At 47.8% G+C, this 24,224-nt stretch overlaps 12 protein-coding genes and 3 non-coding genes across 15 annotated transcripts; 9 read left to right on the forward strand and 6 right to left on the reverse strand.

Moving 5' to 3' along the window:
• Positions 1 to 131: 131 nt before the first annotated feature.
• LOC145993034 (5S ribosomal RNA) lies at positions 132 to 250 on the forward strand. The gene has a single exon (XR_014442246.1). It is a non-coding gene; the product is annotated as a 5S ribosomal RNA (ribosomal RNA).
• Positions 251 to 2,352: 2,102 nt separating this feature from the next.
• Positions 2,353 to 2,724, reverse strand: LOC145992575 (histone H2B). The gene has a single exon (XM_083128930.1). It carries the CDS (start codon positions 2,722 to 2,724, stop codon positions 2,353 to 2,355), a length of 372 nt encoding a protein of 123 aa, XP_082985056.1.
• Positions 2,725 to 2,924: 200 nt separating this feature from the next.
• On the forward strand, positions 2,925 to 3,299 carry LOC145992866 (histone H2A). Its single transcript, XM_083129246.1, has one exon. The coding sequence runs from the start codon at positions 2,925 to 2,927 to the stop codon at positions 3,297 to 3,299; it is 375 nt and encodes a 124-aa protein (XP_082985372.1).
• A 653-nt stretch (positions 3,300 to 3,952) lies between these two features.
• On the reverse strand, positions 3,953 to 4,264 carry LOC145992867 (histone H4). The gene has a single exon (XM_083129247.1). The coding sequence runs from the start codon at positions 4,262 to 4,264 to the stop codon at positions 3,953 to 3,955; it is 312 nt and encodes a 103-aa protein (XP_082985373.1).
• Positions 4,265 to 4,507: 243 nt separating this feature from the next.
• LOC145992868 (histone H3) lies at positions 4,508 to 4,918 on the forward strand. The gene has a single exon (XM_083129248.1). It carries the CDS (start codon positions 4,508 to 4,510, stop codon positions 4,916 to 4,918), a length of 411 nt encoding a protein of 136 aa, XP_082985374.1.
• A 2,211-nt stretch (positions 4,919 to 7,129) lies between these two features.
• LOC145993036 (5S ribosomal RNA) lies at positions 7,130 to 7,248 on the forward strand. Its single transcript, XR_014442248.1, has one exon. It is a non-coding gene; the product is annotated as a 5S ribosomal RNA (ribosomal RNA).
• A 2,154-nt stretch (positions 7,249 to 9,402) lies between these two features.
• Positions 9,403 to 9,774, reverse strand: LOC145992576 (histone H2B). Its single transcript, XM_083128931.1, has one exon. It carries the CDS (start codon positions 9,772 to 9,774, stop codon positions 9,403 to 9,405), a length of 372 nt encoding a protein of 123 aa, XP_082985057.1.
• Positions 9,775 to 11,409: 1,635 nt separating this feature from the next.
• Positions 11,410 to 11,784, forward strand: LOC145992869 (histone H2A). Its single transcript, XM_083129250.1, has one exon. It carries the CDS (start codon positions 11,410 to 11,412, stop codon positions 11,782 to 11,784), a length of 375 nt encoding a protein of 124 aa, XP_082985376.1.
• A 669-nt stretch (positions 11,785 to 12,453) lies between these two features.
• Positions 12,454 to 12,765, reverse strand: LOC145992870 (histone H4). Its single transcript, XM_083129251.1, has one exon. The coding sequence runs from the start codon at positions 12,763 to 12,765 to the stop codon at positions 12,454 to 12,456; it is 312 nt and encodes a 103-aa protein (XP_082985377.1).
• A 243-nt stretch (positions 12,766 to 13,008) lies between these two features.
• LOC145992871 (histone H3) lies at positions 13,009 to 13,419 on the forward strand. The gene has a single exon (XM_083129252.1). It carries the CDS (start codon positions 13,009 to 13,011, stop codon positions 13,417 to 13,419), a length of 411 nt encoding a protein of 136 aa, XP_082985378.1.
• Positions 13,420 to 15,632: 2,213 nt separating this feature from the next.
• LOC145993037 (5S ribosomal RNA) lies at positions 15,633 to 15,751 on the forward strand. The gene has a single exon (XR_014442249.1). It is a non-coding gene; the product is annotated as a 5S ribosomal RNA (ribosomal RNA).
• Positions 15,752 to 17,903: 2,152 nt separating this feature from the next.
• Positions 17,904 to 18,275, reverse strand: LOC145992578 (histone H2B). Its single transcript, XM_083128932.1, has one exon. It carries the CDS (start codon positions 18,273 to 18,275, stop codon positions 17,904 to 17,906), a length of 372 nt encoding a protein of 123 aa, XP_082985058.1.
• Positions 18,276 to 18,475: 200 nt separating this feature from the next.
• On the forward strand, positions 18,476 to 18,850 carry LOC145992872 (histone H2A). The gene has a single exon (XM_083129253.1). It carries the CDS (start codon positions 18,476 to 18,478, stop codon positions 18,848 to 18,850), a length of 375 nt encoding a protein of 124 aa, XP_082985379.1.
• Positions 18,851 to 19,519: 669 nt separating this feature from the next.
• LOC145992873 (histone H4) lies at positions 19,520 to 19,831 on the reverse strand. Its single transcript, XM_083129254.1, has one exon. The coding sequence runs from the start codon at positions 19,829 to 19,831 to the stop codon at positions 19,520 to 19,522; it is 312 nt and encodes a 103-aa protein (XP_082985380.1).
• A 3,870-nt stretch (positions 19,832 to 23,701) lies between these two features.
• LOC145992874 (histone H3) lies at positions 23,702 to 24,112 on the forward strand. Its single transcript, XM_083129255.1, has one exon. It carries the CDS (start codon positions 23,702 to 23,704, stop codon positions 24,110 to 24,112), a length of 411 nt encoding a protein of 136 aa, XP_082985381.1.
• The last annotated feature ends 112 nt before the right edge of the window (positions 24,113 to 24,224 follow it).

Consider the following 24,224-nt stretch of genomic DNA (forward strand, 5'->3'; position numbering starts at 1 on the left):
ATGACTACAATGAAATGTATAATTATTTGTTATGTTTCTTCTACACGTTCTTGGCAGTGCCCATGAGACGAGACATTTCCCCGAAAACGAGAAGTTGGACTATATGTACCTTACCGAAAGCAGTATCTTTCGCCAACGGCCATACCACGCTGAATATACCGGTTCTCGTCCGATCACCGAAGTCAAGCAGCGTCGGGCCTGGTCAGTACTTGGATGGGTGACCGCCTGGGAACACCAGGTGCTGTTGGCATCCTTTTTGTTTTTCAAGGTTGAAAGTGGCCTTTTATTTGTGAATTGAAGCCAATCAATCACCCACAGTTTTTGCAGAATCGCTTTTTTTTTTTTTTTTTTTTTTTTTTTTTTTAATATACCTGTCATCAAATAATAATAATAATGTAAGTGAAGAATGTATATTAGTATATATGAATATCGGGGAAGGCGACTTTCTTCTGTTTTTTGGGGCTTGCGGGGTTGCAGGGTGCGTTCTTATTACCGGCGGCCGCCATAATCCCGGCGGGGAGCGCTGGCCTGCCCGGCGGATCCGCCGCGTCGCTCCCCGAAGAGCCCGGCGTTGGTAGTTTTCGGCGAGGATACGTGCCGGCGGTTGCAGGGAGTGTGTTTTTTGGGCGTTTTTATTTTTTTGCAAAATGCCATCGCCGTGGAAGGAGGCGTTCGCTAAAGGGATAGTCCCGGCCCGGCAACCCTGATCCGTTGGCAATTTCGCCCGAAACGCACCGGGGCGGGGGGGGGGGGGGTGCACACGCAGAATAAAGAATTGGAAATGTCGCATACTCGTTGGCGAGGACACGTAAACCGAGGTTCTGTTTCAACCGATGCATGTCAAATCTCGCGTCTTTTCCCTTCGGAAAGGGAATGCTCGATCAGTGCAGTGATGTGAAAGTGTCCCCGCTAGTGGACAATTTAGCAGAAGGCAAGTGGGGAAGGTCCTGGTCAGAACGGTTACTTTTGGCAGCAAACGGTTACGAAACTGTTACTTTTGTCAGTAAACTGTTACAAAACGGTTACTTTTGGCAGTAAACTGTTACGAAACGGTTACGAAACTGTTAGTTTTAGCAGGGAACGGTTACAAAACCGTTACTTTTGGCAGCAGACGGTTACGAAATCGTTACTTTTGGCAGCAGACCGTTACATAACCGTTACTTTTTGCAGCAAACGAATTAACGATAAAATGACCATTCGGTATTTCTCGACTGGTCGGGAGTCGGGAAGTCATTTCCCGAAGTCGGGATCGGGACAGGATCCCCCCCCGGTCCCGACTTTTCGGGATCCCGCACACCCCTAATATTAATGCATAGGATGGAATGAACATTTTTTTTTTGCCATGTCAACGTAACCTAACCTCCCAGAGGATCTGGGTTCAGACGAACGCGAGACAAATTCCTGGAAAAAGGACCTTGCGTAAGACAACTTTGGTTCCTCTTCAAAAATTCGCGTACACTTTCGTTGTGTAGTCAGCATGTAATGATACCGAATGGAGGCATGTAGGCGTTCGAACCCCACCCCTAACTGAACAAAAAAATGCTAATCGTCCGGGATCGTAAGTTGAAGTTCCACCCCCCCCCCCCCCGATGCCGCCGCCCTCTGGAAACAACGTTCAGATCAATTCTTGGAGTAACCGATTTCAAATGCAACGGTTCCCGCCAAATGTCACACTTCGTTGAGCGTACCAGTTCTCACCCTTTCATAGAAGTTAAGTGAGCCCTTTTAGTGCAAATTATGAATGTGACTGCCAAACTCTTCCTTTTTCCCTGCTCGTGGAGAAAACTTAAAGTAATTTTGAAAGTAAAATGAAGGAAAACACGAAAAATGAAATAAAATCACGACCTAACAAAACCTAACCTAATGTAACCCAACCGAGTATATGCAGATATTAATCTGTGTGTACCTTTCACTGCCATACTCTAGTAACAAACGTACAATTGTGAAATAGAAACCTGAAAGTTATTTTTGTTAAATATACAAGTTTATTTTATGTGTTCATCCAAAATAATAATGCGCCGAATCAATAATTGTTCCAAGTCTTAGGTAATTTTTTTGCAGTGGCATTTTGTCCAAATGTAACTCTAAAAGTCCTATTCAGCAAAAGAAACTAAAAAATTTGGAAATTTAGCCTATTTTTGTAAATTACGTGCTGGTTAAGGTCGTACCTTAAAAGCATTTTTTTTTTTATATATACGTAAGGTCAAAAATCTTCTCGCTTGCAGGCTGAGATATCGTTAGGTTATGTAAGTGTACGTTTCGGAGGGGTGGTAGACAAGTTCGTCCAATTCCAAGATTCAATTTTTGGCCCTAAAAAGGGCCTTTTTCGGCAAGGTAATTATTTCCTTGAGTTTACTTTGAGCTGGTGTACTTAGTCACGGCCTTGGTGCCTTCACTGACGGCGTGCTTGGCCAGTTCACCGGGGAGGAGCAGCCGAACGGCCGTCTGGATCTCCCTGCTGGTGATGGTCGATCGCTTGTTGTAATGAGCGAGCCTGGAAGCTTCGGCGGCAATGCGCTCGAAGATGTCGTTGACGAAGCTGTTCATGATGCTCATCGCCTTGCTGGAGATGCCGGTGTCAGGGTGAACTTGCTTCAACACCTTGTAGATGTAAATTGCGTAGCTCTCCTTCCTCCTCCGCTTCTTCTTTTTGTCTCCCTTGGAGATGTTCTTCTGGGCCTTTCCGGCCTTTTTGGCGGCTTTTCCACTTGTCTTTGGCGGCATGTTGCAGACAGACTCGATGGGCGCCACCTCCGTCGATTCGTTTTTAAGAAAGGACGGTTGATATCAGACGGACCAATGGCGCTTCGAGACGTGTCTCCCGGACGCTCTCATTCGCGGCGATTCAATACTACTTAACAAAACCACCAAACTGGCTGGCAAAAATTTGTGTTTTCACGTTGTATCGATAGCAAGAGATCATCATGTCTGGACGCGGAAAGGGAGGAAAAGTGAAGGGAAAGAGCAAGTCTCGCTCCAGCCGAGCCGGACTTCAGTTCCCCGTCGGCAGAATCCACCGACTTTTGCGAAAGGGCAATTATGCCGAACGTGTCGGTGCCGGTGCACCGGTTTACCTGGCCGCCGTCATGGAATATTTGGCAGCCGAAGTCTTGGAGTTGGCCGGCAATGCTGCTCGCGATAACAAGAAGACCAGGATCATCCCCCGTCACTTGCAGTTGGCCATCAGAAACGACGAGGAGTTGAACAAGCTCCTTTCTGGGGTCACGATCGCCCAGGGTGGCGTGCTGCCCAACATCCAGGCGGTCCTTCTTCCCAAGAAAACCGAGAAGAAAGCTTAAGCTGACACCCTACCCCCTCAGCTTCTAGCAAATCGGCCCTTGTAAGGGCCACCAATTACCTTAGGAAAGGGTCATTGTCTACTCCATTTTTTTAAGTTTTCAAGTTTGAAGTCTGTAGTCTAATCAGGACTTGGCATGCAAATCCTGTGTTGATTCAATGTTTTTTGCCTATTTCCGATAATGTCAGAGAATAGTGGCTTACCTGTACGTATACATCTTGTAAATTTTGATAGCATAGAGATTATGACGTGTGTTTTGTTTTCGGTGGAGTCAAGCTGCACTGAAAATAATAATAATAAAAAATATATATATATGTTCGCCTGAGTTATATTAATTGATGTTATAATTTGACAGAAGCAATCTGAATTTCACATAAATTTCTTTTGCTTTGCTAAACGACGAACGAAGGGTGGGTAGTCATCTAGCGAATGCTGAGAGTCCTCGCGTGAATATTTTTTGTTGAATTCTCAATTATTTCAATCATTCTTATGTCATTATGAACTCGAGACGAGAGAAATCGTTCGAATCGAGGCTGGGATCAGGGGGTAAGGTTCGGGGAAAGTTGAAAGCTGACATTTCCTTCCTCAAAGAAAAGATTTGTGGCCCTTAGAAGGGCCGATTTTTCAAGATGGAGGACAGGCAAACTAGAGCCCTTAACCTCCGAAACCGTACAAGGTTCTGCCTTGACGTTTGAGTGCGTACACGACGTCCATGGCGGTTACGGTTTTCCTCTTGGCGTGCTCCGTGTAGGTGACGGCATCGCGGATAACGTTCTCCAAGAACACCTTGAGGACGCCGCGTGTCTCTTCGTAGATGAGACCGGAGATTCGCTTCACACCTCCTCGCCGGGCAAGACGGCGGATGGCGGGCTTGGTGATACCCTGGATGTTGTCTCGGAGAACTTTACGGTGGCGCTTGGCACCTCCTTTGCCGAGTCCCTTTCCTCCTTTACCTCTGCCTGTCATTTCTGCAGTGCACGTACGTGGATTCGAAAGATGAGAATGAAGCCTTCCCGGCGAGCCGGCTCAGTTTTGTACGCCTTCGACAGAGGGGGGCAGAATGGCGGGAGCCAATGGGAAATCCGCTTTTCGGTTTGATTTCACGAATCAGGAGCATGCACGGCACCTTTCAGGGCAAAGCATATAAAGGCATGATTTTTGGTTGGCGCGATTGTTTGAAACGGAAACGCTTAGGACAAGCACGCGACAATGGCCCGGACTAAGCAAACTGCACGAAAATCCACCGGAGGCAAGGCCCCAAGGAAGCAGCTCGCCACAAAGGCAGCTAGGAAGAGCGCTCCCGCCACCGGAGGAGTGAAGAAGCCCCATAGGTACAGGCCAGGTACCGTGGCTCTTCGAGAAATCCGTCGCTACCAGAAGAGCACCGAGTTGCTCATCAGGAAGCTTCCTTTCCAGCGTCTCGTCCGCGAGATCGCTCAAGATTTCAAGACCGACTTGCGCTTCCAGAGTTCCGCAGTCATGGCTCTCCAGGAGGCCAGCGAGGCTTACCTCGTCGGTCTCTTCGAAGATACCAACTTGTGTGCCATCCACGCTAAGCGTGTCACTATCATGCCAAAGGACATCCAGCTCGCCCGCCGCATTCGTGGAGAGCGTGCTTAAGCGCATTCCGCTGCCCTTGGCAAACAATCGGTCCTTTTGAGGACCACAAATCCTACTTGGAAAGTACGTTTTGGTCGTATCTCTCTTTATTTTTTATTATTATTGTCAATTCCATCCCTATCCTCGCGTTTATCCAAAAGTTATTTAAAATAATAATGCCGAAGCAATTGGGCGATATTTCATGAATATTCAGTTTTAATAATAAAGCTCTCGCTAAATCTTTAAATCTAATATCTTACTCGCAGTTCATTTCATAGAATCGATGGAAACGAAGTCAAACAAATTATGACGACATAATGTGACTAGTGTATTGCTTTCATTTTTTTAAAAAAGAAAATGCATGGATGGAAGGGAAAGGATGACACCGTGTCCGATGAAAGGAAAGGTTATAAGATTGAGTGATCGTGCAAATTCGCTCCTTCCAGGAGAATTTTGATGGTCCTCAGAAGGACCTTTTTATGGGGAACACTTGCGTGCTCAACCATTTTACTTCTTTTTTGGTGCAGCCTTCTTTGCTGCCTTGGGCTTGGCAGCCTTCTTTGGCTTTGGCGCCTTTGGTTTCTTGGGCGTCTTTGCCTTTTTCACTTTCGATGGAGACTTCTTTGGCTTTGCAACAGGTGCCTTCTTCTTTTCGCCGGTCTTCTTTGGTCGCTTGGCCGGGGCAGCTTTCTTTGCCGGTTTCTTCTCCTTGGGAGCCGAGCGTTTGGTCTTGGAAACAGCCCCGCTTTCCGGTTTCTCCTTCAGCGACGAAGCGCTGAGTTTGAAAGATCCGGAGGCACCCTTTCCTTTGGTTTGCACCAAAGAACCTGATGCCACGGCGCTCCTCAGGTACTTCTTGATGAAGGGCGCGAGCTTCTCGGCGTCGACCTTGTAGTTCTGGGTGATGTACTTCTTGATGGCCTGCAGGGAAGAGCCTCCGCGCTCCTTCAAGTTCTTGATAGCGTTGTTCACCATCTCGGATGTCCTGGGATGGGAAGGAGCCGTTCTCGGCTTTTTCGCCTTCGAGGACTTCTTGGGCGAAGCCGCCGTCGGGGCTGAGGGAGCTGATGCCGTATCTGCCATATCTACGCTCTTTTCGGAACGAAAATGAATCCCCGCGCCGAGGTTTCGACCCCCTTTTCTCTCGGAGCGCGGACCGGAGCGAGAGCAGCTCTCAGGCGGGCCGAAGCAAACTGAAGTTTGTAGTTGCCACAACGGTAAGTGTGTTTCCTCCTCTTTCCAAGATTAATTTTTTCAGTGCTGAGCTAGAGAGCACCAGCATCCCTCGTTGTTGGGTACGTTCCGGAAACTTTGAAGTAGCCGTGAAGTGCCGCAGTCCGTCCCCACGACTTCCACGTTCCTCGCTTCCTTCGTGTCAAACTCACCGTAGGTGTACGCGCGACCTCCATATGCCCGTGATTTCCTTAGTTTTCTCTGAGAAAAGGTAGAAGGTGCGTCGGTTGCACGGAGGAGATGGAAGTTCAATCCTTCCCCTATTCTCTTGCTGAGAATCAGGTGCCTTGAGCATACGACAGGCCTCTCAAGCCAATCTCCGAAGTAGCGTGTGTCGCACACGCCTGTGTTTGAACGAAGCTGGCCTACTTCCAATGTATAGCCTTTAATTTCGTTTATAGGCGAAAATCTATCGCATGAGGACTGTGGTTCGATTCGAAAGCAGCCATTTGCACCGAAAGTTAGCGCGGCCCTTCCTGCTCTCCGCCGATAAATAATAATAATGTAATAGTTTGTGTCGAGGTGCCCGTTGCCTACTTTGGTTTGTGGGAATAGCGCGTATTCGAGAACTCGATGAAGTTGTCCGAAGATAGCACAAAAATAGGAAATAGCTAGGCTGGAGAGTATATATATATATATATATATATATATATATAACTACGCACTGGTAATGATCAGGCTGGAAAGTTCATACGAACTAACCGAGCCCAATCACTTTTTCGTTGTTAGGTCCTGGGTATATAGTGTGGAATCAAAAAGGTTGGTCATGAGATTCACTTTTATTCACTGCACTAAATTTTCTTCTTCTCTATCTTGTAGCTTTTATGTTCACACATCTCTGGAAGGGTGTTAAAGCACATTTCTCACTATGACTACAATGAAATGTATAATTATTTGTTATGTTTCTTCTACACGTTCTTGGCAGTGCCCACGAGACGAGACATTTCCCCGAAAACGAGAAGTTGGACTATATGTACCTTACCGAAAGCAGTATCTTTCGCCAACGGCCATACCACGCTGAATATACCGGTTCTCGTCCGATCACCGAAGTCAAGCAGCGTCGGGCCTGGTCAGTACTTGGATGGGTGACCGCCTGGGAACACCAGGTGCTGTTGGCATCCTTTTTCTTTTTCAAGGTTCATAGTGGCCTTTTATTTGTGAATTGAAGCCAATCAATCACCGACAGTTTTTGCAGAATCGCTTTTTTTTTTTTTTTTTTTTTTTTTTCAATATACCTGTCATCAAATAATAATAATAATATAAGTGAAGAATGTATATTAGTATATATGAATATCGGGGAAGGCGACTTTCTTCTGTTTTTTGGGGCTTGCGGGGTTGCAGGGTGCGTTCTTATTACCGGCGGCCGCCATAATCCCGGCGGGGAGCGAGCGCTCCCCTGCCCGGCGGATCCGCCGCGTCGCTCCCCGAAGAGCCCGGCGTTGGTAGTTTTCGGCGAGGATACGTGCCGGCGGTTGCAGGGAGTGTGTTTTTTTTGGGCGTTTTTATTTTTTTGCAAAATGCCATCGCCGTGGAAGGAGGCGTTCGCTAAAGGGATAGTCCCGGCCCGGCAACCCTGATCCGTTGGCAATTTCGCCCGAAACGCACCGGGGCGGGGGGGGGGGGTGTGCACACGCAGAATAAAGAATTGGAAATGTCGCATACTCGTTGGCGAGGACACGTAAACCGAGGTTCTGTTTCAACCGATGCATGTCAAATCTCGCGTCTTTTCCCTTCGGAAAGGGAATGCTCGATCAGTGCAGTGATGTGAAAGTGTCCCCGCTAGTGGACAATTTAGCAGAAGGCAAGTGGGGAAGGTCCTGGTCGGAACGGTTACTTTTGGCAGCAAACGGTTACGAAACTGTTACTTTTGTCAGTAAACTGTTACAAAACGGTTACTTTTGTCAGTAAACTGTTACAAAACGGTTACTTTTGGCAGTAAACTGTTACGAAACGGTTACTTTTGGCAGTAAACGGTTACGAAACTGTTAGTTTTAGCAGGGAACGGTTACAAAACCGTTACTTTTGGCAGCAGACGGTTACGAAATCGTTACTTTTGGCAGCAGACCGTTACATAACCGTTACTTTTTGCAGCAAACGAATTAACGATAAAATGACCATTCGGTATTTCTCGACTGGTCGGGAGTCGGGAAGTCATTTCCCGAAGTCGGGATCGGGACAGGATCCCCCCCCCGGTCCCGACTTTTCGGGATCCCGCACACCCCTAATATTAATGCATAGGATGGAATGAACATTTTTTTTTGCCATGTCAACGTAACCTAACCTCCCAGAGGATCTGGGTTCAGACGAACGCGAGACAAATTCCTGGAAAAAGGACCTTGCGTAAGACAACTTTGGTTCCTCTTCAAAAATTCGCGTACACTTTCGTTGTGTAGTCAGCATGTAATGATACCGAATGGAGGCATGTAGGCGTTCGAACCCCACCCCTAACTGAACAAAAAAATGCTAATCTTCCGGGATCGTAAGTTGAAGTTCCACCCCCCCCCCCCCCGATGCCGCCGCCCTCTGGAAACAACGTTCAGATCAATTCTTGGAGTAACCGATTTCAAATGCAACGGTTCCCGCCAAATGTCACACTTCGTTGAGCGTACCAGTTCTCACCCTTTCATAGAAGTTAAGTGAGCCCTTTTAGTGCAAATTATGAATGTGACTGCCAAACTCTTCCTTTTTCCCTGCTCGTGGAGAAAACTGAAAGTAATTTTGAAAGTAAAATGAAGGAAAACACGAAAAATGAAATAAAATCACGACCTAACAAAACCTAACCTAATGTAACCCAACCGAGTATATGCAGATATTAATCTGTGTGTACCTTTCACTGCCATACTCTAGTAACAAACGTACAATTGTGAAATAGAAACCTGAAAGTTATTTTTGTTAAATATACAAGTTTATTTTATGTGTTCATCCAAAATAATAATGCGCCGAATCAATAATTGTTCCAAGTCTTAGGTTATTTTTTTGCAGTGGCATTTTGTCCAAATGTAACTCTAAAAGTCCTATTCAGCAAAAGAAACTAAAAAATTTGGAAATTTAGCCTATTTTTGTAAATTACGTGCTGGTTAAGGTCGTACCTTAAAAGCATTTTTTTTTTATATATACGTAAGGTCAAAAATCTTCTCGCTTGCAGGCTGAGATATCGTTAGGTTATGTAAGTGTACGTTTCGGAGGGGTGGTAGACAAGTTCGTCCAATTCCAAGATTCAATTTTTGGCCCTAAAAAGGGCCTTTTTCGGCAAGGTAATTATTTCCTTGAGTTTACTTTGAGCTGGTGTACTTAGTCACGGCCTTGGTGCCTTCACTGACGGCGTGCTTGGCCAGTTCACCGGGGAGGAGCAGCCGAACGGCCGTCTGGATCTCCCTGCTGGTGATGGTCGATCGCTTGTTGTAATGAGCGAGCCTGGAAGCTTCGGCGGCAATGCGCTCGAAGATGTCGTTGACGAAGCTGTTCATGATGCTCATCGCCTTGCTGGAGATGCCGGTGTCAGGGTGAACTTGCTTCAACACCTTGTAGATGTAAATTGCGTAGCTCTCCTTCCTCCTCCGCTTCTTCTTTTTGTCTCCCTTGGAGATGTTCTTCTGGGCCTTTCCGGCCTTTTTGGCGGCTTTTCCACTTGTCTTTGGCGGCATGTTGCAGACAGACTCGATGGGCGCCAAAAAAAAAAAAAAAAAAAAAAGAAAGAAAGAAAAAACCCCGCCCCCAAAGGAGCTCGCGGGGGTGAGTGGTGCCCGACCTAAGTCAACCGGCAACCATACCGAAAGGCGCAGACCTCGCCTGAAACACTAATGCACTCTCCAAGCACATTATAGCCTCATGTTCGGTCTTTTGCCTAGGTACAATCTTCCCTTCGGGATAGATCCAGTCCAGCCGGATTTCTCCCTCGGGGAAACCTCCATTCCATGCAGGCATGCACTAGTATGCAAATCTACCTACGTGGGACATCGAATACTTTAACTAAATCTGGTTTCAACCCTATGGAAAGAGGATTTTTACCAGACGGCGAAAATTAGACAGACAGAAAAAACTACAAGAGACAAAAAAGAGAAATAGAAGGGAAGCTCCCGAGGATAAAATTCTGCAAGCAGACAAAACCTCGGATGTCTTGGAATAACAGCTTCATCTAGATACTGGTGTGTGAAAAAAACCCACGTTGAAGGGGGGCAAAAAAACACACACCCTATTGGTTCCTATCCTTACGGGGAGGATGGAGTCGGGAATTTGGAAGGGCAGGTAGGTAAAGCCCGAAGGCTCTCTGCAAATCTGTGTGTTAGTTGGACCTACTCATTCCGACTTACAACCTTATTTGAAACAAACATCGAAAATGAATTTTGAATTAAAGCCGAAAAAAGCCGCATCGGAAGTTAACTGCCAAAGACGTCTGCGTGAAAGAGAGGAGAAGTCGTTGCTTGGGGTGTCTGTCCGTTAGAGAGAACTCGTCTGTTTCTCCGGGCATTGTTACTTTTGCTTCGGATCGGGATTTAAGACAGCATTGGCTTTTCATTGCCTTAGGGGCGAGTGACTTCTCGTAGGACCAGTCCGACGGCCGAGGCCGGTCTGAAATCTGTCCCCTTGCGGGGTATCGGTAATAACCACACCCAGAGCTTACGTCATTGCAGTGTGGGTGACTGCTGCTACGGGGGAACCACCTTTGTGCCCATGTGCCTTCCTATACCCCTTAGGTCCATTTCCGAGTCGGGGTAATTATCACCGGGGAAACGGCAAAACCGATGACGCGAAAGAACACATGGTCCCCTACGCCCGAGAGCGCACAGCAGTCGGGGGGGTGCTGCCGGGGGTCACTACTCCCCGACAGACTTTGGGTGGAAAGGCCCTTCTGAGGGCCACCAACCCGGTCGGTTTTGATCTGCCTTTGCTGTCCGCTGTCCTTTTCCTCCGCATCCGCTTCTTTGCCCAGGTCCACGCACTCCTTTCTCCCCCGGTTGAGTTTTCGGCTACCGGTTTTTCGAGATATCCCCCCCCCCCTGAGAAGGAGGGGGAAAAAACTCTATCGTCAGTTGCACTTGGTCCCGTTTTTTCTTTTTCCCTAAGGAACATCGGAGATTTCGGCTTTTTGGTCCTAAGAAGGGCCGTCTCCGTCGATTCGTTTTTAAGAAAGGACGGTTGATATCAGACGGACCAATGGCGCTTCGAGACGTGTCTCCCGGACGCTCTCATTCGCGGCGATTCAATACTACTTAACAAAACCACCAAACTGGCTGGCAAAAATTTGTGTTTTCACGTTGTATCGATAGCAAGAGATCATCATGTCTGGACGCGGAAAGGGAGGAAAAGTGAAGGGAAAGAGCAAGTCTCGCTCCAGCCGAGCCGGACTTCAGTTCCCCGTCGGCAGAATCCACCGACTTTTGCGAAAGGGCAATTATGCCGAACGTGTCGGTGCCGGTGCACCGGTTTACCTGGCCGCCGTCATGGAATATTTGGCAGCCGAAGTCTTGGAGTTGGCCGGCAATGCTGCTCGCGATAACAAGAAGACCAGGATCATCCCCCGTCACTTGCAGTTGGCCATCAGAAACGACGAGGAGTTGAACAAGCTCCTTTCTGGGGTCACGATCGCCCAGGGTGGCGTGCTGCCCAACATCCAGGCGGTCCTTCTTCCCAAGAAAACCGAGAAGAAAGCTTAAGCTGACACCCTACCCCCTCAGCTTCTAGCAAATCGGCCCTTGTAAGGGCCACCAATTACCTTAGGAAAGGGTCATTGTCTACTCCATTTTTTTAAGTTTTCAAGTTTGAAGTCTGTAGTCTAATCAGGACTGACAATCCATGTAACTTGGCATGCAAATCCTGTGTTGATTCAATGTTTTTTGCCTATTTCCGATAATGTCAGAGAATAGTGGCTTACCTGTACGTATACATCTTGTAAATTTTGATAGCATAGAGATTATGACGTGTGTTTTGTTTTCGGTGGAGTCAAGCTGCACTGAAAATAATAATAATAAAAAATATATATATATGTTCGCCTGAGTTATATTAATTGATGTTATAATTTGACAGAAGCAATCTGAATTTCACATAAATTTCTTTTGCTTTGCTAAACGACGAACGAAGGGTGGGTAGTCATCTAGCGAATGCTGAGAGTCCTCGCGTGAATATTTTTTGTTGAATTCTCAATTATTTCAATCATTCTTATGTCATTATGAACTCGAGACGAGAGAAATCGTTCGAATCGAGGCTGGGATCAGGGGGTAAGGTTCGGGGAAAGTTGAAAGCTGACATTTCCTTCCTCAAAGAAAAGATTTGTGGCCCTTAGAAGGGCCGATTTTTCAAGATGGAGGACAGGCAAACTAGAGCCCTTAACCTCCGAAACCGTACAAGGTTCTGCCTTGACGTTTGAGTGCGTACACGACGTCCATGGCGGTTACGGTTTTCCTCTTGGCGTGCTCCGTGTAGGTGACGGCATCGCGGATAACGTTCTCCAAGAACACCTTGAGGACGCCGCGTGTCTCTTCGTAGATGAGACCGGAGATTCGCTTCACACCTCCTCGCCGGGCAAGACGGCGGATGGCGGGCTTGGTGATACCCTGGATGTTGTCTCGGAGAACTTTACGGTGGCGCTTGGCACCTCCTTTGCCGAGTCCCTTTCCTCCTTTACCTCTGCCTGTCATTTCTGCAGTGCACGTACGTGGATTCGAAAGATGAGAATGAAGCCTTCCCGGCGAGCCGGCTCAGTTTTGTACGCCTTCGACAGAGGGGGGCAGAATGGCGGGAGCCAATGGGAAATCCGCTTTTCGGTTTGATTTCACGAATCAGGAGCATGCACGGCACCTTTCAGGGCAAAGCATATAAAGGCATGATTTTTGGTTGGCGCGATTGTTTGAAACGGAAACGCTTAGGACAAGCACGCGACAATGGCCCGGACTAAGCAAACTGCACGAAAATCCACCGGAGGCAAGGCCCCAAGGAAGCAGCTCGCCACAAAGGCAGCTAGGAAGAGCGCTCCCGCCACCGGAGGAGTGAAGAAGCCCCATAGGTACAGGCCAGGTACCGTGGCTCTTCGAGAAATCCGTCGCTACCAGAAGAGCACCGAGTTGCTCATCAGGAAGCTTCCTTTCCAGCGTCTCGTCCGCGAGATCGCTCAAGATTTCAAGACCGACTTGCGCTTCCAGAGTTCCGCAGTCATGGCTCTCCAGGAGGCCAGCGAGGCTTACCTCGTCGGTCTCTTCGAAGATACCAACTTGTGTGCCATCCACGCTAAGCGTGTCACTATCATGCCAAAGGACATCCAGCTCGCCCGCCGCATTCGTGGAGAGCGTGCTTAAGCGCATTCCGCTGCCCTTGGCAAACAATCGGTCCTTTTGAGGACCACAAATCCTACTTGGAAAGTACGTTTTGGTCGTATCTCTCTTTATTTTTTATTATTATTGTCAATTCCATCCCTATCCTCGCGTTTATCCAAAAGTTATTTAAAATAATAATGCCGAAGCAATTGGGCGATATTTCATGAATATTCAGTTTTAATAATAAAGCTCTCGCTAAATCTTTAAATCTAATATCTTACTCGCAGTTCATTTCATAGAATCGATGGAAACGAAGTCAAACAAATTATGACGACATAATGTGACTAGTGTATTGCTTTCATTTTTTTAAAAAAGAAAATGCATGGATGGAAGGGAAAGGATGACACCGTGTCCGATGAAAGGAAAGGTTATAAGATTGAGTGATCGTGCAAATTCGCTCCTTCCAGGAGAATTTTGATGGTCCTCAGAAGGACCTTTTTATGGGGAACACTTGCGTGCTCAACCATTTTACTTCTTTTTTGGTGCAGCCTTCTTTGCTGCCTTGGGCTTGGCAGCCTTCTTTGGCTTTGGCGCCTTTGGTTTCTTGGGCGTCTTTGCCTTTTTCACTTTCGATGGAGACTTCTTTGGCTTTGCAACAGGTGCCTTCTTCTTTTCGCCGGTCTTCTTTGGTCGCTTGGCCGGGGCAGCTTTCTTTGCCGGTTTCTTCTCCTTGGGAGCCGAGCGTTTGGTCTTGGAAACAGCCCCGCTTTCCGGTTTCTCCTTCAGCGACGAAGCGCTGAGTTTGAAAGATCCGGAGGCACCCTTTCCTTTGGTTTGCACCAAAGAACCTGATGCCACGGCGCTCCTCAGGTACTTCTTGATGAAGGGCGCGAGCTTCTCGGCGTCGACCTTGTAGTTCTGGGTGATGTACTTCTTGATGGCCTGCAGGGAAGAGCCTCCGCGCTCCTTCAAGTTCTTGATAGCGTTGTTCACCATCTCGGATGTCCTGGGATGGGAAGGAGCCGTTCTCGGCTTTTTCGCCTTCGAGGACTTCTTGGGCGAAGCCGCCGTCGGGGCTGAGGGAGCTGATGCCGTATCTGCCATATCTACGCTCTTTTCGGAACGAAAATGAATCCCCGCGCCGAGGTTTCGACCCCCTTTTCTCTCGGAGCGCGGACCGGAGCGAGAGCAGCTCTCAGGCGGGCCGAAGCAAACTGAAGTTTGTAGTTGCCACAACGGTAAGTGTGTTTCCTCCTCTTTCCAAGATTAATTTTTTCAGTGCTGAGCTAGAGAGCACCAGCATCCCTCGTTGTTGGGTACGTTCCGGAAACTTTGAAGTAGCCGTGAAGTGCCGCAGTCCGTCCCCACGACTTCCACGTTCCTCGCTTCCTTCGTGTCAAACTCACCGTAGGTGTACGCGCGACCTCCATATGCCCGTGATTTCCTTAGTTTTCTCTGAGAAAAGGTAGAAGGTGCGTCGGTTGCACGGAGGAGATGGAAGTTCAATCCTTCCCCTATTCTCTTGCTGAGAATCAGGTGCCTTGAGCATACGACAGGCCTCTCAAGCCAATCTCCGAAGTAGCGTGTGTCGCACACGCCTGTGTTTGAACGAAGCTGGCCTACTTCCAATGTATAGCCTTTAATTTCGTTTATAGGCGAAAATCTATCGCATGAGGACTGTGGTTCGATTCGAAAGCAGCCATTTGCACCGAAAGTTAGCGCGGCCCTTCCTGCTCTCCGCCGATAAATAATAATAATGTAATAGTTTGTGTCGAGGTGCCCGTTGCCTACTTTGGTTTGTGGGAATAGCGCGTATTCGAGAACTCGATGAAGTTGTCCGAAGATAGCACAAAAATAGGAAATAGCTAGGCTGGAGAGTATATATATATATATATATATATATATATATATAACTACGCACTGGTAATGATCAGGCTGGAAAGTTCATACGAACTAACCGAGCCCAATCACTTTTTCGTTGTTAGGTCCTGGGTATATAGTGTGGAATCAAAAAGGTTGGTCATGAGATTCACTTTTATTCACTGCACTAAATTTTCTTCTTCTCTATCTTGTAGCTTTTATGTTCACACATCTCTGGAAGGGTGTTAAAGCACATTTCTCACTATGACTACAATGAAATGTATAATTATTTGTTATGTTTCTTCTACACGTTCTTGGCAGTGCCCACGAGACGAGACATTTCCCCGAAAACGAGAAGTTGGACTATATGTACCTTACCGAAAGCAGTATCTTTCGCCAACGGCCATACCACGCTGAATATACCGGTTCTCGTCCGATCACCGAAGTCAAGCAGCGTCGGGCCTGGTCAGTACTTGGATGGGTGACCGCCTGGGAACACCAGGTGCTGTTGGCATCCTTTTTCTTTTTCAAGGTTCATAGTGGCCTTTTATTTGTGAATTGAAGCCAATCAATCACCGACAGTTTTTGCAGAATCGCTTTTTTTTTTTTTTTTTTTTTTTTTCAATATACCTGTCATCAAATAATAATAATAATATAAGTGAAGAATGTATATTAGTATATATGAATATCGGGGAAGGCGACTTTCTTCTGTTTTTTGGGGCTTGCGGGGTTGCAGGGTGCGTTCTTATTACCGGCGGCCGCCATAATCCCGGCGGGGAGCGAGCGCTCCCCTGCCCGGCGGATCCGCCGCGTCGCTCCCCGAAGAGCCCGGCGTTGGTAGTTTTCGGCGAGGATACGTGCCGGCGGTTGCAGGGAGTGTGTTTTTTTTGGGCGTTTTTATTTTTTTGCAAAATGCCATCGCCGTGGAAGGAGGCGTTCGCTAAAGGGATAGTCCCGGCCCGGCAACCCTGATCCGTTGGCAATTTCGCCCGAAACGCACCGGGGCGGGGGGGGGGGGGTGTGCACACGCAGAATAAAGAATTGGAAATGTCGCATACTCGTTGGCGAGGACACGTAAACCGAGGTTCTGTTTCAACCGATGCATGTCAAATCTCGCGTCTTTTCCCTTCGGAAAGGGAATGCTCGATCAGTGCAGTGATGTGAAAGTGTCCCCGCTAGTGGACAATTTAGCAGAAGGCAAGTGGGGAAGGTCCTGGTCGGAACGGTTACTTTTGGCAGCAAACGGTTACGAAACTGTTACTTTTGTCAGTAAACTGTTACAAAACGGTTACTTTTGTCAGTAAACTGTTACAAAACGGTTACTTTTGGCAGTAAACTGTTACGAAACGGTTACTTTTGGCAGTAAACGGTTACGAAACTGTTAGTTTTAGCAGGGAACGGTTACAAAACCGTTACTTTTGGCAGCAGACGGTTACGAAATCGTTACTTTTGGCAGCAGACCGTTACATAACCGTTACTTTTTGCAGCAAACGAATTAACGATAAAATGACCATTCGGTATTTCTCGACTGGTCGGGAGTCGGGAAGTCATTTCCCGAAGTCGGGATCGGGACAGGATCCCCCCCCCGGTCCCGACTTTTCGGGATCCCGCACACCCCTAATATTAATGCATAGGATGGAATGAACATTTTTTTTTGCCATGTCAACGTAACCTAACCTCCCAGAGGATCTGGGTTCAGACGAACGCGAGACAAATTCCTGGAAAAAGGACCTTGCGTAAGACAACTTTGGTTCCTCTTCAAAAATTCGCGTACACTTTCGTTGTGTAGTCAGCATGTAATGATACCGAATGGAGGCATGTAGGCGTTCGAACCCCACCCCTAACTGAACAAAAAAATGCTAATCTTCCGGGATCGTAAGTTGAAGTTCCACCCCCCCCCCCCGATGCCGCCGCCCTCTGGAAACAACGTTCAGATCAATTCTTGGAGTAACCGATTTCAAATGCAACGGTTCCCGCCAAATGTCACACTTCGTTGAGCGTACCAGTTCTCACCCTTTCATAGAAGTTAAGTGAGCCCTTTTAGTGCAAATTATGAATGTGACTGCCAAACTCTTCCTTTTTCCCTGCTCGTGGAGAAAACTGAAAGTAATTTTGAAAGTAAAATGAAGGAAAACACGAAAAATGAAATAAAATCACGACCTAACAAAACCTAACCTAATGTAACCCAACCGAGTATATGCAGATATTAATCTGTGTGTACCTTTCACTGCCATACTCTAGTAACAAACGTACAATTGTGAAATAGAAACCTGAAAGTTATTTTTGTTAAATATACAAGTTTATTTTATGTGTTCATCCAAAATAATAATGCGCCGAATCAATAATTGTTCCAAGTCTTAGGTTATTTTTTTGCAGTGGCATTTTGTCCAAATGTAACTCTAAAAGTCCTATTCAGCAAAAGAAACTAAAAAATTTGGAAATTTAGCCTATTTTTGTAAATTACGTGCTGGTTAAGGTCGTACCTTAAAAGCATTTTTTTTTTATATATACGTAAGGTCAAAAATCTTCTCGCTTGCAGGCTGAGATATCGTTAGGTTATGTAAGTGTACGTTTCGGAGGGGTGGTAGACAAGTTCGTCCAATTCCAAGATTCAATTTTTGGCCCTAAAAAGGGCCTTTTTCGGCAAGGTAATTATTTCCTTGAGTTTACTTTGAGCTGGTGTACTTAGTCACGGCCTTGGTGCCTTCACTGACGGCGTGCTTGGCCAGTTCACCGGGGAGGAGCAGCCGAACGGCCGTCTGGATCTCCCTGCTGGTGATGGTCGATCGCTTGTTGTAATGAGCGAGCCTGGAAGCTTCGGCGGCAATGCGCTCGAAGATGTCGTTGACGAAGCTGTTCATGATGCTCATCGCCTTGCTGGAGATGCCGGTGTCAGGGTGAACTTGCTTCAACACCTTGTAGATGTAAATTGCGTAGCTCTCCTTCCTCCTCCGCTTCTTCTTTTTGTCTCCCTTGGAGATGTTCTTCTGGGCCTTTCCGGCCTTTTTGGCGGCTTTTCCACTTGTCTTTGGCGGCATGTTGCAGACAGACTCGATGGGCGCCACCTCCGTCGATTCGTTTTTAAGAAAGGACGGTTGATATCAGACGGACCAATGGCGCTTCGAGACGTGTCTCCCGGACGCTCTCATTCGCGGCGATTCAATACTACTTAACAAAACCACCAAACTGGCTGGCAAAAATTTGTGTTTTCACGTTGTATCGATAGCAAGAGATCATCATGTCTGGACGCGGAAAGGGAGGAAAAGTGAAGGGAAAGAGCAAGTCTCGCTCCAGCCGAGCCGGACTTCAGTTCCCCGTCGGCAGAATCCACCGACTTTTGCGAAAGGGCAATTATGCCGAACGTGTCGGTGCCGGTGCACCGGTTTACCTGGCCGCCGTCATGGAATATTTGGCAGCCGAAGTCTTGGAGTTGGCCGGCAATGCTGCTCGCGATAACAAGAAGACCAGGATCATCCCCCGTCACTTGCAGTTGGCCATCAGAAACGACGAGGAGTTGAACAAGCTCCTTTCTGGGGTCACGATCGCCCAGGGTGGCGTGCTGCCCAACATCCAGGCGGTCCTTCTTCCCAAGAAAACCGAGAAGAAAGCTTAAGCTGACACCCTACCCCCTCAGCTTCTAGCAAATCGGCCCTTGTAAGGGCCACCAATTACCTTAGGAAAGGGTCATTGTCTACTCCATTTTTTTAAGTTTTCAAGTTTGAAGTCTGTAGTCTAATCAGGACTGACAATCCATGTAACTTGGCATGCAAATCCTGTGTTGATTCAATGTTTTTTGCCTATTTCCGATAATGTCAGAGAATAGTGGCTTACCTGTACGTATACATCTTGTAAATTTTGATAGCATAGAGATTATGACGTGTGTTTTGTTTTCGGTGGAGTCAAGCTGCACTGAAAATAATAATAATAAAAAATATATATATATGTTCGCCTGAGTTATATTAATTGATGTTATAATTTGACAGAAGCAATCTGAATTTCACATAAATTTCTTTTGCTTTGCTAAACGACGAACGAAGGGTGGGTAGTCATCTAGCGAATGCTGAGAGTCCTCGCGTGAATATTTTTTGTTGAATTCTCAATTATTTCAATCATTCTTATGTCATTATGAACTCGAGACGAGAGAAATCGTTCGAATCGAGGCTGGGATCAGGGGGTAAGGTTCGGGGAAAGTTGAAAGCTGACATTTCCTTCCTCAAAGAAAAGATTTGTGGCCCTTAGAAGGGCCGATTTTTCAAGATGGAGGACAGGCAAACTAGAGCCCTTAACCTCCGAAACCGTACAAGGTTCTGCCTTGACGTTTGAGTGCGTACACGACGTCCATGGCGGTTACGGTTTTCCTCTTGGCGTGCTCCGTGTAGGTGACGGCATCGCGGATAACGTTCTCCAAGAACACCTTGAGGACGCCGCGTGTCTCTTCGTAGATGAGACCGGAGATTCGCTTCACACCTCCTCGCCGGGCAAGACGGCGGATGGCGGGCTTGGTGATACCCTGGATGTTGTCTCGGAGAACTTTACGGTGGCGCTTGGCACCTCCTTTGCCGAGTCCCTTTCCTCCTTTACCTCTGCCTGTCATTTCTGCAGTGCACGTACGTGGATTCGAAAGAATGAGAATGAAGCCTTCCCTTTTTTTTTTTTTTTTTTTTTTTTTTTTTTTTTTTTTTCTTTTGACCTTTAACATAGGTCGGAACATCTGCAAGATTGAACCTGCTTCTTGACTGATAGTATCATTAACAGGTATCGATATTGAACTTTATTAACAAAATGTGGGGGGTTTTCATCATCATTTGATTGTTTCTCCGCAACTGTCGCAGGAGAGTACATATCTTGTGTTCCCAATAACCAAAATGTATAAGACATTAAACAAGACAAAACAGGACAACATTGTGGGCCTCATGGCACCATTTCGTCGGCGAGTTTAGCAAGAACTCGTCGGCGTGTCGAAGCATCCGGTGCGGAGCGGATTTGTTGCAATCCCTGGAGTAATTGCAACAAGCCAGGAATCACGTCTGGTTTCGCCAGCTCTTGGAGAAGTTCCAGTAGCGACGTATGGTAAGATGTCGAACATGCAGCTGGGCGTGGAGCCGGTCGAGGCGCTTGAGGACGTCGGTCTCTCTGGCTGGCTGCGGGCTTCTGATTGGTCGAACTTGTATTGGATCGAGGACGGTAGTCACGAGCGGGAGTCGTCACTGGTACATCCTGTCGAATAGGTCTGGGAACGACCTGACGTTTGGAGTCCGATTGGGCCCGTCGTTCGTTCTTAACTTTTTGGAATAGGGAACAACCCCTATAACTTGCATAATGTGCCAGTCCGCAATTTACGCATCTGGGCAATATCTGTGGGTCCTTATTTGGGCAATCGGAAAATCGATGTGGCCCCGCACACTTGACGCAGCGGGGGTTTGTAAAACAGTGCCGCTGCCCATGCCCCACCCTTTGGCAAGCATGGCATTGCAAAATCTGTTTGGAGTGGTACTTTTCCACCCTCATCGTAAAGATGCCGAGTTCGACGAGCTTGAAGATCTCGTAGGACTTCGATATATTTGGCATGACGACTAGTAATAGTGGTAACGGTCGTCTGGACGGCTTGGGAACAGGAATACGCTGTTCCTCAACAATGGCGCGTTGAGTGCGTCGAATGGGGGCCTTCAAACGACTGCAACTATGGATTGTAAATCCATGTTCGTCTGTCAAAAATTTCGCAACTGAATCGGGATGGAGGTCTTCCGGAAGGAAACGAAGGACGACTTTCAACTTCTCAGCAGCTGAGGAGCCGTAAGCGTATCCTATTTTTTGACTGTCGAGGTATTCCCGTATTTTGGTAAAAACTCGCTGGTCGTGAGAGGTGATTCTGCAGCCACCTCGGGTGTAGATAAAGCTAACTTGGCCATTCACCACGTTGAAAATGGAGTTAGCTATTGCATAACTCTTCGTATTAAAGATAGTGATGCAAGGTGGCTTGCGGGTCTTGCTGCTTGGCTGGCTGTTAAGCTGCGACTCAGACTGGTCGCCGTCAGATTCTCCGGTGGTAGAGCTCTCATCATCTACTTCTTCGTTTTCGGGACGTTTCGAACGAGGTCTCTTCTTTGGATTCCCCGTTGCCATGACAGGGGAATATCCGAAGCGAACGTGTCTTCCCTCTACCTCTGCTAGGCTGTGGAGCTCATTTCTGCAGTGCACGTACGTGGATTCGAAAGATGAGAATGAAGCCTTCCCGGCGAGCCGGCTCAGTTTTGTACGCCTTCGACAGAGGGGGGCAGAATGGCGGGAGCCAATGGGAAATCCGCTTTTCGGTTTGATTTCACGAATCAGGAGCATGCACGGCACCTTTCAGGGCAAAGCATATAAAGGCATGATTTTTGGTTGGCGCGATTGTTTGAGACGCCGAGGGACTGGTGGCTCCGAGCGCCGGCGTTGGACATGCTCTCTATCTAAATTTGGGGAAGGACCTTTCGGCACAGCAGCAATGCATAGAGAACATGACTGAATCCAGTACCAGACAGCAGGCAGCGAGAACACCGAGATTCCAGGATGGGAGGCAGCAGTCGGCGGAAATCGGCGGCAGTCAAGCATCGTGGAACTTCGGCGGCCCCATTGTCTAACTTTTTGGCGGGAAGGGGGGGGGGCGCGTGCGTGGATCCTAACGGTGACAACTAAGCGCACAGCCCAATTCAAAATTACACGTACCCCGGACGTACGTTCTCGTTCGCCTGCCGGACGAGAGGGCTCTGAAGCTCCAATCTCCCTCGGGGAAAGTGCCGGTCGCCGGCTTCCCAGTTGCAACAAGCTTGGTACGAAAAATCTCCGACTCTCTGATACCGAGGTATTTCCTTTTCAGGATTGCCAAAGTGAAGAGAAACTTAGCGAAAGAACGATTTGTCCATCGAAATTGTCAGAAAGTGCAGGATGTCCTTCTTAGGGCTGAAAGCACTCGTCGCTCAACGGCAAAAACGGCCCTTCTAAGGACCAAAAAGCCGAAATCTCCGATGTTCCTTAGGGAAAAAGAAAAAAAACGGGACCAAGTGCAACTGACGATAGAGTTTTTCCCCCTCCTTCTCAGGAGGGGGGATATCTCGAAAAACTCGTAGCCGAAAACTCAACCGGGGGAGAAAGGAGTGCGTGGACCTGGGCAAAGAAGCGGATGCGGAGGAAAAGGACAGCGGACAGTAAAGGCAGATCAAAACCGACCGGGTTGGTGGCCCTCAGAAGGGCCTTTCCACCCAAAGTCTGTCGGGGAGTAGTGACCCCCGGCAGCACCCCCCCGACTGCTGTGCGCTCTCGGGCGTAGGGGACCATGTGTTCTTTCGCGTCATCGGTTTTGCCGTTTCCCCGGTGATAATTACCCCGACTCGGAAATGGACCTAAGGGGTATAGGAAGGCACATGGGCACAAAGGTGGTTCCCCCGTAGCAGCAGTCACCCACACTGCAATGACGTAAGCTCTGGGTGTGGTTATTACCGATACCCCGCAAGGGGACAGATTTCAGACCGGCCTCGGCCGTCGGACTGGTCCTACGAGAAGTCACTCGCCCCTAAGGCAATGAAAAGCCAATGCTGTCTTAAATCCCGATCCGAAGCAAAAGTAACAATGCCCGGAGAAACAGACGAGTTCTCTCTAACGGACAGACACCCCAAGCAACGACTTCTCCTCTCTTTCACGCAGACGTCTTTGGCAGTTAACTTCCGATGCGGCTTTTTTCGGCTTTAATTCAAAATTCATTTTCGATGTTTGTTTCAAATAAGGTTGTAAGTCGGAATGAGTAGGTCCAACTAACACACAGATTTGCAGAGAGCCTTCGGGCTTTACCTACCTGCCCTTCCAAATTCCCGACTCCATCCTCCCCGTAAGGATAGGAACCAATAGGGTGTGTGTTTTTTTGCCCCCCTTCAACGTGGGTTTTTTTCACACACCAGTATCTAGATGAAGCTGTTATTCCAAGACATCCGAGGTTTTGTCTGCTTGCAGAATTTTATCCTCGGGAGCTTCCCTTCTATTTCTCTTTTTTGTCTCTTGTAGTTTTTTCTGTCTGTCTAATTTTCGCCGTCTGGTAAAAATCCTCTTTCCATAGGGTTGAAACCAGATTTAGTTAAAGTATTCGATGTCCCACGTAGGTAGATTTGCATACTAGTGCATGCCTGCATGGAATGGAGGTTTCCCCGAGGGAGAAATCCGGCTGGACTGGATCTATCCCGAAGGGAAGATTGTACCTAGGCAAAAGACCGAACATGAGGCTATAATGTGCTTGGAGAGTGCATTAGTGTTTCAGGCGAGGTCTGCGCCTTTCGGTATGGTTGCCGGTTGACTTAGGTCGGGCACCACTCACCCCCGCGAGCTCCTTTGGGGGCGGGTTTTTTTCCTTCTTTCTTTTTTTTTTTTTTTTTTTTTTTTTTTTTTTTTTTTTTGCGCGATTGTTTGAAACGGAAACGCTTAGGACAAGCACGCGACAATGGCCCGGACTAAGCAAACTGCACGAAAATCCACCGGAGGCAAGGCCCCAAGGAAGCAGCTCGCCACAAAGGCAGCTAGGAAGAGCGCTCCCGCCACCGGAGGAGTGAAGAAGCCCCATAGGTACAGGCCAGGTACCGTGGCTCTTCGAGAAATCCGTCGCTACCAGAAGAGCACCGAGTTGCTCATCAGGAAGCTTCCTTTCCAGCGTCTCGTCCGCGAGATCGCTCAAGATTTCAAGACCGACTTGCGCTTCCAGAGTTCCGCAGTCATGGCTCTCCAGGAGGCCAGCGAGGCTTACCTCGTCGGTCTCTTCGAAGATACCAACTTGTGTGCCATCCACGCTAAGCGTGTCACTATCATGCCAAAGGACATCCAGCTCGCCCGCCGCATTCGTGGAGAGCGTGCTTAAGCGCATTCCGCTGCCCTTGGCAAACAATCGGTCCTTTTGAGGACCACAAATCCTACTTGGAAAGTACGTTTTGGTCGTATCTCTCTTTATTTTTTATTATTATTGTCAATTC

This window comes from Lepisma saccharinum, chromosome 9, assembly GCF_977018435.1.
Source record: "Lepisma saccharinum chromosome 9, izLepSacc3.1, whole genome shotgun sequence".
NCBI lineage: Eukaryota > Metazoa > Arthropoda > Insecta > Zygentoma > Lepismatidae > Lepisma > Lepisma saccharinum.

What these genes read in the sequence shown, in the direction of transcription:
- LOC145992578 (XM_083128932.1), bottom strand. Translation starts at nt 18,275, where the DNA reads ATGCCGCCAAAGACAAGTGGAAAAGCCGCCAAAAAGGCCGGAAAGGCC.
- LOC145992871 (XM_083129252.1), top strand. Translation starts at nt 13,009, where the DNA reads ATGGCCCGGACTAAGCAAACTGCACGAAAATCCACCGGAGGCAAGGCC.
- LOC145992868 (XM_083129248.1), top strand. Translation starts at nt 4,508, where the DNA reads ATGGCCCGGACTAAGCAAACTGCACGAAAATCCACCGGAGGCAAGGCC.
- LOC145992866 (XM_083129246.1), top strand. Translation starts at nt 2,925, where the DNA reads ATGTCTGGACGCGGAAAGGGAGGAAAAGTGAAGGGAAAGAGCAAGTCT.
- LOC145992872 (XM_083129253.1), top strand. Translation starts at nt 18,476, where the DNA reads ATGTCTGGACGCGGAAAGGGAGGAAAAGTGAAGGGAAAGAGCAAGTCT.
- LOC145992576 (XM_083128931.1), bottom strand. Translation starts at nt 9,774, where the DNA reads ATGCCGCCAAAGACAAGTGGAAAAGCCGCCAAAAAGGCCGGAAAGGCC.
- LOC145992867 (XM_083129247.1), bottom strand. Translation starts at nt 4,264, where the DNA reads ATGACAGGCAGAGGTAAAGGAGGAAAGGGACTCGGCAAAGGAGGTGCC.
- LOC145992870 (XM_083129251.1), bottom strand. Translation starts at nt 12,765, where the DNA reads ATGACAGGCAGAGGTAAAGGAGGAAAGGGACTCGGCAAAGGAGGTGCC.
- LOC145992575 (XM_083128930.1), bottom strand. Translation starts at nt 2,724, where the DNA reads ATGCCGCCAAAGACAAGTGGAAAAGCCGCCAAAAAGGCCGGAAAGGCC.
- LOC145992874 (XM_083129255.1), top strand. Translation starts at nt 23,702, where the DNA reads ATGGCCCGGACTAAGCAAACTGCACGAAAATCCACCGGAGGCAAGGCC.
- LOC145992869 (XM_083129250.1), top strand. Translation starts at nt 11,410, where the DNA reads ATGTCTGGACGCGGAAAGGGAGGAAAAGTGAAGGGAAAGAGCAAGTCT.
- LOC145992873 (XM_083129254.1), bottom strand. Translation starts at nt 19,831, where the DNA reads ATGACAGGCAGAGGTAAAGGAGGAAAGGGACTCGGCAAAGGAGGTGCC.